Source organism: Misgurnus anguillicaudatus, chromosome 22 (genome assembly GCF_027580225.2).
Source record: "Misgurnus anguillicaudatus chromosome 22, ASM2758022v2, whole genome shotgun sequence".
Taxonomy (NCBI): Eukaryota; Metazoa; Chordata; class Actinopteri; order Cypriniformes; family Cobitidae; genus Misgurnus; species Misgurnus anguillicaudatus.
Genome location: NC_073358.2, coordinates 12,881,656 through 12,897,218, shown reverse-complemented (window position 1 = coordinate 12,897,218; position 15,563 = coordinate 12,881,656). Strand labels below are relative to the sequence as shown.

The following is a 15,563-nucleotide window of genomic DNA, read 5'->3' as shown; positions in this document are numbered from 1 at the left end:
AAATTTAGAAAAACTTAATTTTAAAAGATCGTTTCAGACAGAGATATATTTTTGCTGTGGTCAGTAACTCACAAGTGTGGTCTATCAATACCAGTTGGAATTTTGAACAAATGTAAAACGACTTCAGTTTAATTTCAGTTTAAACAGGTAGTGAATTGTTACTTCTTTGATTGTAACACAACAAAACAAAATAGATTTTCATGTTATTTTTTAAATATACACGACTATGACCTCGTAAATGAAAACATATTTTGTAATTTATCTTTGTAAAAAAATTATGAATTACATTTTCATTTTAAATTCCAGTTTAATTAAATGTTTCAAAAGCAACCAAAAGTACAAACTTAAATTCAACTGTTTGAAAACGATGTAAATCAAGAGAAGTCAAACTTCAAGATGTGTAGTTAGAGCACTAAATAACCTGTAGATTGATCAGTATTGTAACACATGAAATAAGAAACACAGCGCGTTATACGAAAACAATGACCGGTTAATACCGTTTTTTCCCAAAACGCAATAAACGCCATTCCCCCTTTTCTGCAGAATGCAATAAATCCGTTCCACAAATTACAGCGCATCATTCCAAGCATTGTAAACAAACAATGGCGGCGCGTTGAGTAGCCTACATGGAATCCTAGTTTTCCTCATCTACTTTGTTCTTCATGATCAACAAACTAATAAAAACAAAATAATACTTCAATAGCATTGATAAACCTGTGCTTGTTTTCTGTGACGGGAAAGAAATATAAGCCATCAACATCTAATAATTTACGCGAGAGGCACTCGGGAGCCGGTTGCTTGTTCTCCCAACAGGATCAAGGTTCTCTCGTGCTAACACGTTGACCCCAGGGGATCTTATGAAAAACGTTCCATTCTTTTACTCAAAGTCAACGAAAATTGAGCAGGACCAAAACATTTTACAGCTGATCACTGTGAAAAATGTTAAACAACACATTCCAAGTATAACCGCAGCAATGACTATATGACAAAGTAAGTGTTTTGGTTAATGCCATTAATGTTTATTTTTTTAATCAGTGTATACCACTGTTCAACTAAATAAATATAACATGGCAAAGATGAATGCAAATTGATATATTTATTCAATAGATTTGACTGTCATGGATTTATTGCATTTTGTGGATAAAAAAAATGTGTTTTTAAAATAAATCTTTGAAAATCAAGTTATGGATTTGAATTTTTTATGTTTTTATATTCTAAAGATGCTATGTGAACACGTTTTTACCGAACTTAGTCGAAATGGATTTATTGCATTTTGGAATATATATATATATATATATATATATATTTATATATATGGAAGAATGCATGATAATAAGGTGTCATGGCTCTGCAATCAAAAATGTCATTGCAATGGAAGGCTATGGGGCAAAAACAGCCACTAACAATAAATGAGGGACAAAAAATAAAAACTGATGCTACACAAAAATTGAAAATCCATCAAAGCCAATGTTTTTGCTAATCTTTGACATGCTCAGACTGTGAAAAAGGTTTAAAACATCCAGTCCTCAATCACTTTTTATATTGAAAATCTGTAATTTTGTGTTTTTCCCCAAATCAGTTCCATGAACTTGGCAATTCAAGTAACAATCATGGATTTTTTTTTAAAGATTTGGTGGTTTTGATCAGTACTGAGGTTGATTAACAGATTTATGCAAAAAATGTGAAAAAATATTAATCTGATACATTTTTACAGCCGTTTAATTCAGTGTATGTTTTCATCCACTAACAACACGAAAGGGTAGTACATTTGAACAATGCACAAGGGTTAAGCAGTGTGGGTTTCTTATAGGCTGAGTGAATGTACAGAAAGTCCACGGAGGATTTCCAGTGACTGGGAGCCAAACAGTGACTATGGTGAGAAAAATAAATGATTACAGTACATTGTACACAGAAAATTGAGTGATTCATTTGTTTCATAAGTAAATCTCTCTAGAATAAAATGATTATTTTCCTATTTAACTAAATAAAAAAAATGGAAGGATGCACAGAGTGGTCTTTTAATCTAATAAACTTTGGGGCGGTTTCCTGGACATGTTTTATATTAATCAATGACTAGGACATTTAGGTAATTTTTACAAACATATTACTGATGTGCCTCTTGAGGCAAAGCAGTGGCACTTAAAATACATCAGTGCATGATGTTTTTAAATTAGACAGCGCAAACATGCTTTTTTGTCTGGAACTAGGATAAGTCCTGAACAGGAAACCACCCCTTGAGAATTAAATATTATTCTGGTTTATAAAAGTGGATGTTACAAGTTAACTGGTTAGATTGAAAGAACAATACGTGAAATAGTTTTCCAAATCTTTTGAGGTTAGTGCACATAATCAAAAAGGTTCTATCATTCACAGAACCTCTATATCAGATCTACCAAGCCAAGGTCTCAGAAGAAGCCAGTCAGATCCATACTGACAGTCCTGATAGCTACAGGAGGAGTGTAGGTGAAACGTTGGGTCTGGAGGGTCCTGGAGCACTGGGGGTGGTGTGCCCCCGAACCAGAAGAGGTCCTGAAGAGATTACATTATGGCAGAACTTACCTGTGGTAAAGGAAAGTGGAATGTTACAGAAACTCAGTCGCATCGAAAAACAGAGACAAGAGGTGAGAAATAACTAGGTAAAGAAAGCAGTATTGTATATACACTGTCAGAAATAAAGGTACAAAACAGTACCTTTTCTGTCACTGGCGCTGTACCCTTTCAAAAAGTATACCTTTGCACCTAAGGATTTCATTTTAGTACCTCAGAGGTACGTACTGGGGCCAAAGAGAGCTTATTAGTACCTCAAAAATACATTATTAGTATTTCAAATGTACATATTGGTACTAAATGTTTACATATCTGTACCTAATGGTCCATACAATGACCTTTTTAAAGGGTGCTGCCCCACTGACAGCTAGGGTACATATTTTGACTTTTTTCTAGCAATGTAGGTCCTTAAGGTACAGTAATCTACCCAAAATTTTATTCTGTTTTGTATTCCTGTAAAGGTACCAAACAGAAACTTAGGGTACACCCCTAGTGACAGAAAAGGTACAGTTTTGTACCTTTATTTCTGACAGTGTATATATATATATATATATATATATATATACTGTCAACTTGTTTAAGCAGATTGTATTTTATAAGCTTGATCATGGTTTCAGTTAAAATGATTTAAGACCTTTACTGCCTACATTAATATGATCCATGAACCTCTCCTTTGATTTTGGACAAAACAGGGATTTGCGCATTTAGGTAGCCTTTGCACTATGAATTTCTCTCCGCGCTTGCCCAGATAGTGTGCACACTTTGAATCTGTTCAAGTACTTCCATGCAGGGCCGTACCCAGGGTTTTATAAATACAGAGGTAATTTTTTTTGGGCATGCACCCCAGGGAAAAAAGTTCTCTGCTCTACATATACGAATTTTAATACATCAGAAAACCACAGAATCAAATAACTATAGATTTCAAACCATGTCAGTATGCAGGAGACCTGTGCTGGTCATTAGGAATAAATTATAATAATAATTTTTACCATCCTGGGCACACTGGGCTGTGTCAGTAAAGTAAACATATAGGCTAACTGAATATAGGATCATTTTAGTGAATTAACTAAAGGCTATCAAGAATTAGTTTATTAAATTCATTCACAATATGCACATACTTATTATACATGTAATATTCTGAAATACACCATTAGTAATGCAGTGGTGGAAGTAGAATTTTATAAATGGGTTGGCCAAGGCTACTTTCGGTTGTCGATATCCCATGAAAGAAAACTGGAATTATTAAAAAGCATAAATGAATCTACAATTACTTCACATTACCCCACCTCAGATTCTTCTTGCCCTGCATGCATTACTGCATGCATTATACTAACTATAAACATAATGCAAGCCTGAATTTTAAACTTCTTACATCTGATTTACTGTCTGTTAAAGAAACACACCCACATTTTGGGAATTTAGCTTATTTACCTTATCACCCAAAGTTAGATAAGTCCATGCATACCTTTCTCATCTCCGTGCGTGCTGTAACTCTGTCTGATGCAACCCCCGCTAGCTTAGCACAAAGACTAGAAGTGAATGGCTCCAGCTATCATACTGCTCCCAGTAAGTGACAAAATAACGCAAACATTTTCCTATTTATATGTTGTGATTTGTATAATCACACAGTGTACAAATAACAAGGTCATATGAGACACAGACATCTTTTAACAGTATACATACAAAGAATTATATTCTCAGAAGGCGAAGCACTGCTACTAGACCTTTCTCACAACTTCCGTATTTATGACCGGAAATACGCAATCGTCGCGGAAATTTACTTCCTCCGCAGACAAGGCAACGTAAAAAGCCATATCTGTTTCATTCATTCCCTGTTGATGGTGAAGTTAGACAGAAATGGATTCAGGCTATCCGGCGGGATGAAGGACCAAACTTCACCATAAAAAAGGGGAGCACTTATGTATGCAGCAGACACTTCACTAAAGACGACTAGGCATTATTTGAAGGTAATTGGTACCAAAATGCTTCATTCAAAGCAGACTATAATGTTTTAGTAAGGTAGTCTATATCATCTACTATACATGCATTATGTGTAAGTGGACACGCTAATAATGTGTCGTTTTAGTTAACGGTTCAGTAACAGTTAGCCTTGCTCTCTACTTACCTTGATATTTATGGACAAATTCTTCATGGAAAAAGTTTTTCTCCATGAGTCGTGTCACATCAGCAAATGTAATATTTGGCAAATCCGTTAATGAAGTTGTGTAGACTCTTTGATCCATTTTAAACTTGCCCGGGTTTGTTTTTCTGGCGTGTTGACGCTTGACAGGAACTCCGCTTTCACAACGATTACGTATTTCTGCTTATTGTGAGAAAGGTCTCTTGGGCGGAGTGATTTGCAGAACTCTGAGCGAACTTTCTGCTCCTCACCAGGGGGCTTTTCAGGCGCTGCGAGCAAATCACTCCACCCAAGTAGCAGTGCTTCGCCTTTTGAGAATATAGTTCCCAGTATGTATACTGTTAAAAGATGTCTGTGTCTCAAATGACCTTGTTTTTTGTACACGGTGTGACTATACAAATCACAACATATAAATAGGAAAATGTTTGTGTTATTTTGTCACTTATTGGGAGCAGTTTGCTAGCTGGAGCCATTCACTCCCAGTCTTTGTGCTAAGCTAAGCTAGTGGGGGCTGCGTCAGAGAGAGTTACAGCACGCACAGAGAGGAGAAAGGTATGTATGGACTTATTTTACTATGGGGTATAAGATTAGTATCAGTCCAGTACAATACAGGGAATCTAATCATTACCAAGTAAAAAGATCTCTTTAAGAATTGAAGGGTGGCGTTGAATTTTGTTTATAAACACGCTGAACTGAAAGTGAAAAAAGTGCAGGCAAGCTGGACACTTTCTGAATCTCGCTATGTTGTGGACTGCCACGTCAGCAATGGAAGAGATCGCGTTTGCGTATTTTATCGCGGATTAAATAGATGCAATGAAATACCAACAAATGCATTTACATTAAGATGTTTATAAGAAGAATTAACAAAGGTGAACTGTTCATTACTGGAAAAGGCTACTTAGTAAATGCTGGGATGTAATATAAGTCTAGTGGTAATATAAATTAGTTTCTGTGTGAAATATAAATAGCTCAAAATACAAATAATTCAAAACCAATACAAAAGTTTAAAGGAGTTTATGAATGTCATAAGTCAAGAACAAGTTGAAAAAATATAAAAACTACTAACGTTACAGAAGTGGAGTTTTCAGAATTAAAAAGTCATCAGCTGACATTCCTGGGCCAATGAGCATTAAGCTGTGTCGTCAGCAAGTCTTTTCCCATGGTGCTTTTCGTCAACGCAGTCGGTTGAGAGCAGAGGGGCAGGGTTTCATATTTTATTGAAGCTTCCCTGGGTGCTGCCATTGATTAGCGGACCCCACCTGCTGTTAGCATTCCATGGCCTAAATTTCATTTTGGCGCCACTTTGACAGCGAATAACTTTACATCTGAGGCGTTTAAAGACTCCATTTGTCCATTAAAGTGCCCATCTTATGACTTGAGTTGTTTGCTCGAAATAGCTTGTAGGAAAAGATTGTTACCCATCTCTAGTAGCCTCTGTTTCAGTGCATTTCAGATTGTGCTGTTTTGAGGTGGTCATTACATATTTATGAGCTGCTGCTCCTTTGGCCACGCCCCACTACTAATGTCATGTGCGCGTGCTCAGTGATATCGTGAGCAGTACTACAGACCAAACAATACACTCGTTTTCCCTGGACAATGCTAACATATTCCCGTTATAAAGGACTATTTGTGTCATAACACACTGTATATGAGATCACATTTTAGGTTTAAATAAACATGCGTTAAAACTTTGTTTTTAAAATTAGGCGGGAGTATAATCCATAATATCCAAATAGCGTTGTTATTTCCGTGAGCCATGATAACAGTATAGAGGATATCAGCGAAGTGACGGGTTTGTGCTCTCTAGCTACCTGGTGGGTGGAGACCTGCGAGTGGGGTGGTGGGTTGGAAAATTCAAACGAAATGTGACAAAACGGCTAGTTACGTCACTTCGGAGCTGATTTTGAACTCGTGCAATCTGAGACTAAAGGCAGAGGACATTCAGAAAGCTGTATCTCACTCAAAACAGCATGGATGGATTTTTTTTGTATGCGTGTGGAAGCATCAGAGACACAAAATAACACCCCAGACAGCAGACGACTCTGGGCCGGATCCGCTCCGGATCTGTGCCGAAGTCAACAGCTCTGGCGCTGATCCGGTGCGGATCCGGCCCAGAGTCGTCTGCTGTCTGGGACCCCAAAACCCAGAAAAAGTGAGTTTTTCATAATATGGGCACTTTAATTATTTCTAAAGAAACACGAAAATGTATAAAAGTCTCCATTTCCATGTGTCTTACGCAGAGGGGGAAAGAGTAATAAAATATTGTACTCAAGTAAAAGTAAAGTTACTTTAATAAAATTTACTTAAGTAAAAGTAAAGTTACTGGTCTAAAAATCTACTCAAGTAAAAGTAAAAAGTAACTAATTTTAAGTTTACTCAGGCTATATCCACACGAAGCCGCTGCATTCCCTATCCGATCATTTTTTTTCCTTGCTCTAAAAAAATAATCCGTAAAGACGAAACCACTGAAACCGACTGAAAGCGGTGTAGTATATATGCCGGACCAGTATGGGGCGCTGTAATTCTGCCACAGATATACACTATACACGGAGAAGAAAACTTTGAGCATGCGCATAACCAACGTATGGTGTTGTCCATTATCGCCTGTTGCTCACCACAATTGCATAGAAGCAATAGATTTTGCTGTAATAAAGCTAGTAGGCTTTAGTAGCTTCTGTAGCACGAACACAATCACGTAGTCAGCCGTTATTGTTGTTGCTGTTACATGTGACGCTTCCGACACGTGATGTGATGACGTTTTCGCTTCACAAAATATACAGATTAGCTGTACAGACGAAACCGCAAGGATGTCGGCTTCAGATTTATCCACTTTAGGACACGGTTTCAAAAAATAGCGGATTCAGTCTCCCAAAACACCGGATCCGTGTGGATGAAACGCCAATACGATAACAAATTTATACGTATGCAGTGATACGCGTCTCCGTGTGGACAGCCCATTAGAGTAAAAGTTACTTTTTTTACAGCGGGGAGAGGTGGAGGATTCTAGTATAGTTCAAAAACGACAAGGGAATATAAATCTCATAGTTGTTTTTAATTGTAGGAACATCTTTACAATTAAAGTGCAATAACAAAAAGTAAATAAAATAAAAAGCCTTTTTTAAACTAAGAAACATTTATGGAATTGTTTAATGTTTTTTACAGGTGAGTTATGACTTTTGAAGGTGGTCAGTAAATACAATCACTATAGTAAGGTTGTAATTGATGTATTCCTGGCAGGCACGTGCACACATAGACATAAAAGGGGGCTTGAGCACCTGCCCTTTTTATTCCTAGAGAGAAAGTGCCCTTTTTTTCTGGGGTGCTTTTAAAAAAAAAAAAAGATCTTTATTCATATAACAACTGATGTCTGTCTGTTTCTTGTGTTTTTTACTTGTTGCTTATTTAACTTAACATGAATTTATTCAGGAATCATTTAAATGAGATTTAAACTCTTATATAAAGAAAAATAGCGCTATTTGTGGCACACAAACGGTTAACAGATGAGTCCCGCCTCCAAAATTCACATCGCTAATATTTCCTTAGTCCCGCCTCTCTAACTTACTTCGCATTATGATTGGCTTGTCTACACTCGTGCTGCATCATTCGCGCTTCAAGCGCCAAAGCTCAGCCTGAACGAGACGCGATGTCCATAATTATGCAGGCAGCTACCGGTAAGTGTGTGAGGAAGAAAGCATTCTTATTAACAGTAACCTGAAGAGTTGCAAACTTGTAACAGTGTAGTGTATGTAGTTTAAGCAGACTGCTCATAAAATAATAAAGCACAAACAATAAAATAATTGCTAACTACAGTAGTAAGCTTTTTGGTTTGCGTTTTTAGTAATGTCTGTTAAATAAGTATAATGTGTTATACTGGAGTGCTGTAGTAGATTGGGAAGAAATCTGATGGTTCAGTATTTTACTTGCCCAGTCTGAATTTTCACTGACATCACAAAAAAGTAAAATATAAAATACAAATAAAATAGGCCTAATCTATATTTGTTGTTTCTGACATGTGTAACCCTAATAAATATGAAACCTAAGATTAAAGGTGCCATAGGATGTGTTATATATGTTAAATTGTTCTTTGACAATTACATAGAATGTATGTTGCTTTATTAAGTGCAAAAATTATCCAGAAACGTTTTTACATGTCTATTTACAACCCTAGAATTTGTCATTTGAATTAAATGGTCTATTTTTGCCCTATTTGAAAGGGTCATGAATAATAATGTTGAGCTCTGCTCTGAGGCTCATGCCAGAAGCTCACATTAGTAAACAGACCTTATATTTGGGGCCTTATCAGACAAAAATAAATTTTGAGTAACAACTAATCAGCTAAACGCTAGCATATGATATAGCATTTATTGGGATGTAGCGCTAACTCAGCAGTCACAACTTTGTTTTTAGCATTTTAACAAATTTGTAATTAATGTGCAATTTAATGTTTTCAAAACTTGCACATTGTGTAATGGCTTCCTTTGCTGCTCTATAAACCTAGAATACTAAGGAGACCATGGTGTCTGTGTGAACAACTGATTATTTTGTAGACATCTTTTGAAAATTAAACAATTGCATGAGTTTGAGGAAGATAAAATTAATTAACTTTTTAAATATTTTTTTTAAAAAGGAAGTCAGAATTGTGTTAATATATATACTTTTTGTTTAAAAAAAAAAGAAAAAATATACATAATTATGAAAGGTGCCCTTTATTTCACTTGAGCCCCTGCCCCTCAAAATGTCTGTGCACGTCCCTGATTCCTGGTAACATACATTATTTTATTAAACTATATATAGTGTAAAGTTTAGAAGGAACCCTCATGTTACATATAGTTTAAATGAGCATATAATGAGATGAGTGCCATGGCTATATACTATTGACACGTTTATTGTCTTCTAGCTTCCCTGACCTGGGTACCCGATGTCAGACCTTTATTCTTCTTTCTCTCTCTCTCTCTCTCTCTGCAATGTCTAATGACCTGCGCATTCTCGAGGACGTTCTGTAGTTGTGTTTGACTTGACGCGAAGCTGCTAGACCTCGGAAGATATGATGAGATTTTCATACAAACTGTATGTTGTGTGTCTATTGTCTGTATGTTGTGACAAAAGGGGTGTACTTTAGGACCCAGTAGCAGACGATGTGCTCACGCCTTGCGGCAGTCGCTGAAGAAACAAACAGGGTAAAACGGAGCTTTAAACTCATCAGATCACATAATTTAATGGAAAATAAACAGAAAAGATGTATCTGTCTACTTAAATATTTAGTAAACGGGCATCAGTACAAGTAGAATGTGAACATTTGTGAAAATTTTTTGGATTTAAATTCAGTCAGTAAAGTAAGTAACTGTCATACGGTATGTTGCTGAAATGTTCAAAATGGTTAAATGGTGTCACGGGGTGAAGAATCACTCGACAAGATATGCTTTGTGAACAAGGCCCCGGAGGGTCGATTTATTTGTATTTAACCAAAAAAAGGGTGAAGGTAGGTAAGCAGGTACGTGGTGGCTGGTGCTCAAAGTGCTCTTCTGGTGCTGTGTCCATTCGAAAGTGGGTGTCCAAACGTGCTTCAAAGTGGGCTGTCGGTCACTCGCTGCTTTCTAGGGAGAACAGAGAAGAACAAGGGTTAGACCAGCATGGCATTCGGCTGGAGACCAGAGTCTGTCTGTCTTCTCAGCTTATGCTGCTTATATGACTGTGGGGTGATTGGGAGCAGCTGTGAACGATCAGCCGGCGATGAGGGCGTGCAGGTGTTTTGTGTTTGTTTCCAGGGCGACGCTGATTCCTCAGAAGACGCTCATCACATTCCCCCCCCTAAGCGTCGTTCTGATCCTGTGAACAAACGGAGAGAGTAGGGGTGAAGTCAGGGGAGGGTGGGGAATGACCCCTGACAAACCTGCATAAGCTGTCCAGATCCGTGAGAGACCATCAGCGTTCGCGTTGGCAGCCCCGGCCCGATGGTGCACCTCAAAGTGGAAGTCCTGGAGGGCTAGGAACCAGCGAGTCACCCTGGCATTGGTGTCCTTGTGGTCGGTGACCAGGGTGAACTTGCGGCCTAGGAGGTAGTACCGTAGCTCTAGGACTGCCCACTTGATGGCCAGGGCTTCCTTCTCTACGGCTGCGTACTTCCTTTCAGCCGGAGACAGTTTTCTGCTGATATAAATGATTGGGTGCTCCTCACCTTCCTGAATTTGGGACAGGACTGCTCCCAATCCTGTGTCAGAGGCATCTGTTTGCAGCAGGAAGGGGCAGCTAAAGTCTGGAGCGCAGAGTACAGGCGAGGACGTGAGTGCTGCTTTGACCTGGGCGAAGGCCTCCTCTGCCGATGGGGTCCAGCATACTTTCTCCGGCTGTCCCTTCCTGGTCAGGTCTGTCAGGGGGGCGGCTAAAGAGGAGAAGTTGGGGATAAAACATCGGTAATAACCCGCCAACCCCAAGAAGGCTCGTACCTGGGTCTTTGTTTCAGGGCAGAGTTGATGGCCTCTACTTTCTTTTCCTGTGGTCGTATGAGGCCTCGACCGACTTGGAAGCCCAGGTACTTGGCCTCGGAGAGGGCTAGGTGGCATTTGCGGGAGTTGGCGGTGAGTAGACGATCGAGATGTTCCTCCCATGCCTCAGAGTGGATCACCACGTCATCCAGGTAGGCGGCTGCGTATGCCTGGTGGGGTCGCAAGATGATGTCCATCATTCTCTGGAATGTTGCGGGCGCCCCATGCAAGCCGAAGGGAAAGGTCCGGTACTGCCAGTGGCCACTGGGGGTCGAGAAGGCAGTCTTTGGTTTAGCAGCTTCGGAGAGTGGTACCTGCCAATAACCCTTGGTGAGGTCTAGGGTGCTGATGTACCGGGCCCTTCCTAGGCGGTCCAGCAGCTCATCGACCCTGGGCATGGGGTACCCGTCGAATTCAGATACTTCGTTCAGGCGACGGAAGTCATTACAAAAACGGAGGGTGCCATCTGGCTTTGGGACATCACAATGGGGCTGGACCACGGACTCTGGGATGGTTCAATTACCCCCAACTTTAGCATTTGTTGGATCTCCTCCTCAATAGCCTGCCGACGAGCTTCCGGGACACGGTAGGGCCGTTGCCTGACGATGACTCCTGGGGATGTCCTGATGTCATGCTGGAGCACGTTGGTCTGCCCGGGCTGGGAAGAGAACACATCCTGGAACTGACTGACCAGGTGCTGTAGCTCTGTCTTCTGGGCAGCCGAGAGATGGGGGTTGATATCAACAATCACGTGATCTGTAAGACTCAGGGCAGCCACTTGGTCCCGGGTCCCAACCCACTTCTTCAGGAGGTTGACATGATAGAGTTGCTCCGTCTTCCGCCGTTCAGGCTGCCTCAGTCGGTATGTGACTGGTCCAACTCTTTCTACAACCGAATATGGCCCTTGCCAGGAGGCCAGGAACTTGCAGGTGGAGCTGGGGACCAGGACCATGACACGGTCCCCAGGCTGGAACTCCCGGGGTTGGGCGGCGCGGTTGTAGTGGCGTTGCTGTGCTTGCTGGGCCTTGCTGAGATGTTCCCGGACTAATGGCATCACTCGATCAATCCGTTCCCTCATCTGTCGTACATGTTCGATGACGGTGCAATGGGGGGCAGGCTGCTTCTCCCAAGCTTCTTTGGCCACGTCCAGGAGTCCACGTGGTTGACGGCCGAACAGGAGCTCGAAGGGGGTGAAGCCAGTAGAGGCCTGGGGAACTTCGCGGACCCCAAAGAGGACATAGGGAATCATGAGGTCCCAATCCCGCTTATCCTCCGCCGCCACTCGTCTAAGCATTTGCTTGAGGGTCTGGTTAAACCTTTCCACGAGTCCGTCCGTTTGAGGGTGATAGACAGTGGTCCTCAACTGCTTCACCTGCAACAGTCTGCAGAGGTCTGCCATTAGCCAGGACATGAACGGGGTCCCCTGGTCAGTCAGGATCTCAGAGGGAAGGCCGACTCGGCTGGCCAGCAGAAACAGCTCCTGGGCAATGGACTTTGCAGTGGCCTTACGCAGGGGGACTGCCTCTGGGTATCGGGTGGCGTAGTCGACGATTACCAGGATGTGCTCGTGTCCGCGGGCAGACTTTGGCAACGGGCCCACTATGTCCATTCCAATCCGCTCGAAGGGCACCTCGATGATAGGCAGCGGGATGAGCGGGCTGGGGGAGGCGTCTTGGGCGACGTAGCTTGACAGGTCGGGCAGGCCTGGCAGAACCGCTTTACTTCAGCCTCCAGGCCCGGCCAGTGGAAGCGGTCGCGGATGCGCTGGGTGGTGTTGGCTGCCCCGAGGTGACCTGCCATGGGATGGGAATGTGCCAGCTCCAAGATGGTTTCTGTCTTGGCTCGGGGTACAACCAGTAATCTCTTCTCCTCCCCCCTCCGCTGGGCAACACAGCACAGCAGGCCATTCTCAACGACAAAATGTGGGAGAGGATGGGGCCGTGGGAGGACGTCCTTTCCGTCGACGACTCGCACCTGAGCCCAACAGTGCTTGAGCCGATTGTCCTCCCGCTGTTCCTTGGCGAAAGAGCCCCCTCCAGCAGCCTGTTGGTATACATCATAAAACAGATTATTAGTTTGGGAGGGGGACTCACCTTCTCTCCCACTGTCGGAGGCGAGCAGGGCCGGATGGCGGCGGGGTCCACGAGGTCATCTCCGTCTTCGACGGTTCCCCTCTGGGCTGGCAGGCTGAGTAGCGGCGGTGAGCAGTCTGTCGAAGCCGGGCCAATCCCTTCCAAGCAAAACGGCCACTGGCAGATTCTTCACTAGGCCAGCCTCCACAGGCCAGCTGCCTTGGGGTGATGAGATGGTGACTCTACGGGCCGGTACTTGGCGAGTTTCTCCATGCACACAGGTGATTGGTAGAAAGTTTTTCTGGCCGCCTTGGGGGTTGCACAACCGCGACTGGATGAGGGTGACCGCACTGCCTGAGTCCAGTAGGGCCCGGAAGCGTTTTTCCGTCCACCATCACATCTGCTTCGGGGGCTCCTGATGGTACATGCTGGTGGACGATGCAACCTGCCAGGCATGCTCGCGGGGGTGATGGTGGTTCAGCACTGGGCATAGGCTCATCTCGGGGAGGGGGAACCGTCGGCCTGCTGACTGGTCCCGGGGTGCCTTCGAGCGGACGTCGCTCCTGGATGACCCTCCGGGGGAACGGCGGCCTCTCGGTGATGGACAGCATCCGCCAGTTCGATCGCCTCCACGAGTTCCAGGGTGTTGGAAGGGTTTCTCATCCCAACCGCTTGTCGATGAGCGCGGGGTAGAGCGCGGAGGAGGCGATCAACAACCACTCGTTCCGCTACCTGTGCTGCGGTGGGGTTCCCATCCAATAGCCAGTGTTGAGCGATGCGGCTGAGCTCGGCTGCCTGTGCACGGGCTGGCACCCTAGGCTTGAACTCCCATTCATGGAACTGTTGGGCGGCCAAGCCTTGCCAAAATTTCACGCTTAACTTCAGTGTAATCTTCGGTGATAGCCAGGGGAAGCGAGAAATAAGCCCGTTGGGCTTCTCCGGTGAGGAGGGGTGCCAGTGCCCGTGCCCAATCTTCTTCGGGCCATACCTCACGTTGGGCGGTGTTTTCAAAGACCTGCAGGAAGGCTTCCACATCATCATCAGCAGTCATTTTCGGCAGCAAGCGGGCTGCTTGGGCCCGAGGATCAGGTAGCGGAACCCGCTGGGCGGCAGAGGCACGGACAGCGGCGAGTTCTTCCTCCGTCCTGCCCTGGCGAGAAGCGAGATGTTCCACTATTTGCTGCTGGCGGATGCTCACTTCTGCGAGGCGCTACAATATTTCCTCCATTTCGGGGACGAGCGGGCCGCTTCCCGCTACACTGTGGGGCACAAAAAAAAAAATTAGGTCTGGGGCAGTGAACTAGCCGGGGATTCTTCACAGAATGCCCGCATTCTCCACCAAATGTCACGGGGTGAAGAATCCCTCGACAAGATATGCTTTGTGAACAAGGCCCCGGAGGGTCGATTTATTTGTATTTAACCAAAAAAAAAGGGTGAAGGTAGGTAAGCCGGTACGTGGTGGCTGGTGCTCAAAGTGCTCTTCTGGTGCTGTGTCCAAACGAAAGTGGGCTGTCGGTCACTCGCTGCTTTCTAGGGAGAACAGAGAAGAACAAGGGTTAGACCAGCATGGCATTCGGCTGGAGACCAGAGTCTGTCTGTCTTCTCAGCTTATGCTGCTTATATGCCTGTGGGGTGATTGGGAGCAGCTGTGAATGATCAGCCGGCGATGAGGGCGTGCAGGTGTTTTGTGTTTGTTTCCAGGGCGACACTGATTCCTCAGAGGACGCTCGTCACATTGGTAAAACTAGTTGTTCAGATAGAAAGAGCTTGAAAAAGGCTTTTAAATGAGACCATGCTTATGGGTTCAAGAATAACAAAATACTGGCCATTTGAAACTCTAAAATCATCACTTTATTTTGTCCCACGTTTTCCATTAAAATTCAAGAAAATGTGTGACCGAATCATGAAAATTATAAAGTTTTTTTTTTTTGAAAAGTCAGATGTATAAAAACAAACCACTAATTACACCAAATAACACCTCTTTGTTCAGAAATTCGCTAATAACCCCAAGATTGGCTCCACGATCTCATTTGTTTGTTTTTAACCAAAGGGTTTCGTATCTAAACTCCTTTACAAGTTTTAGATTAAAAACAAAAATATTCAATTCATGACTATTTTGTTTTATATTTACATTACATTTCACCCACATTTAGACAGGGTCAAATCTTTTCGAATCAAATTGGATGCAAGTTGGTATTTTGAAATTTCATAATCAATGGCATCATCCTCATAAGTTTGCCCAATAGCCAATAAGCCAATAACATATGTGCCTACTTGTTTCTTCAGATATTTATCAATTTGGCCATAATACATCGTTTCACT

General features: G+C 42.8%; 1 protein-coding gene across 1 annotated transcript in view; it reads left to right on the top strand.

The window, feature by feature from the left end:
* Positions 1-15,563, top strand: part of arhgef15a (Rho guanine nucleotide exchange factor (GEF) 15) — a 59,314-nt gene that overhangs the window by 10,405 nt on the left and 33,346 nt on the right. The window contains exons 4-5 of the mRNA XM_055201021.2: positions 1,811-1,875; positions 2,374-2,621. Of these exons, the coding sequence (XP_055056996.2) occupies positions 1,811-1,875; positions 2,374-2,621 (313 nt within the window). The remainder of the gene's footprint in view (positions 1-1,810; positions 1,876-2,373; positions 2,622-15,563) is intronic.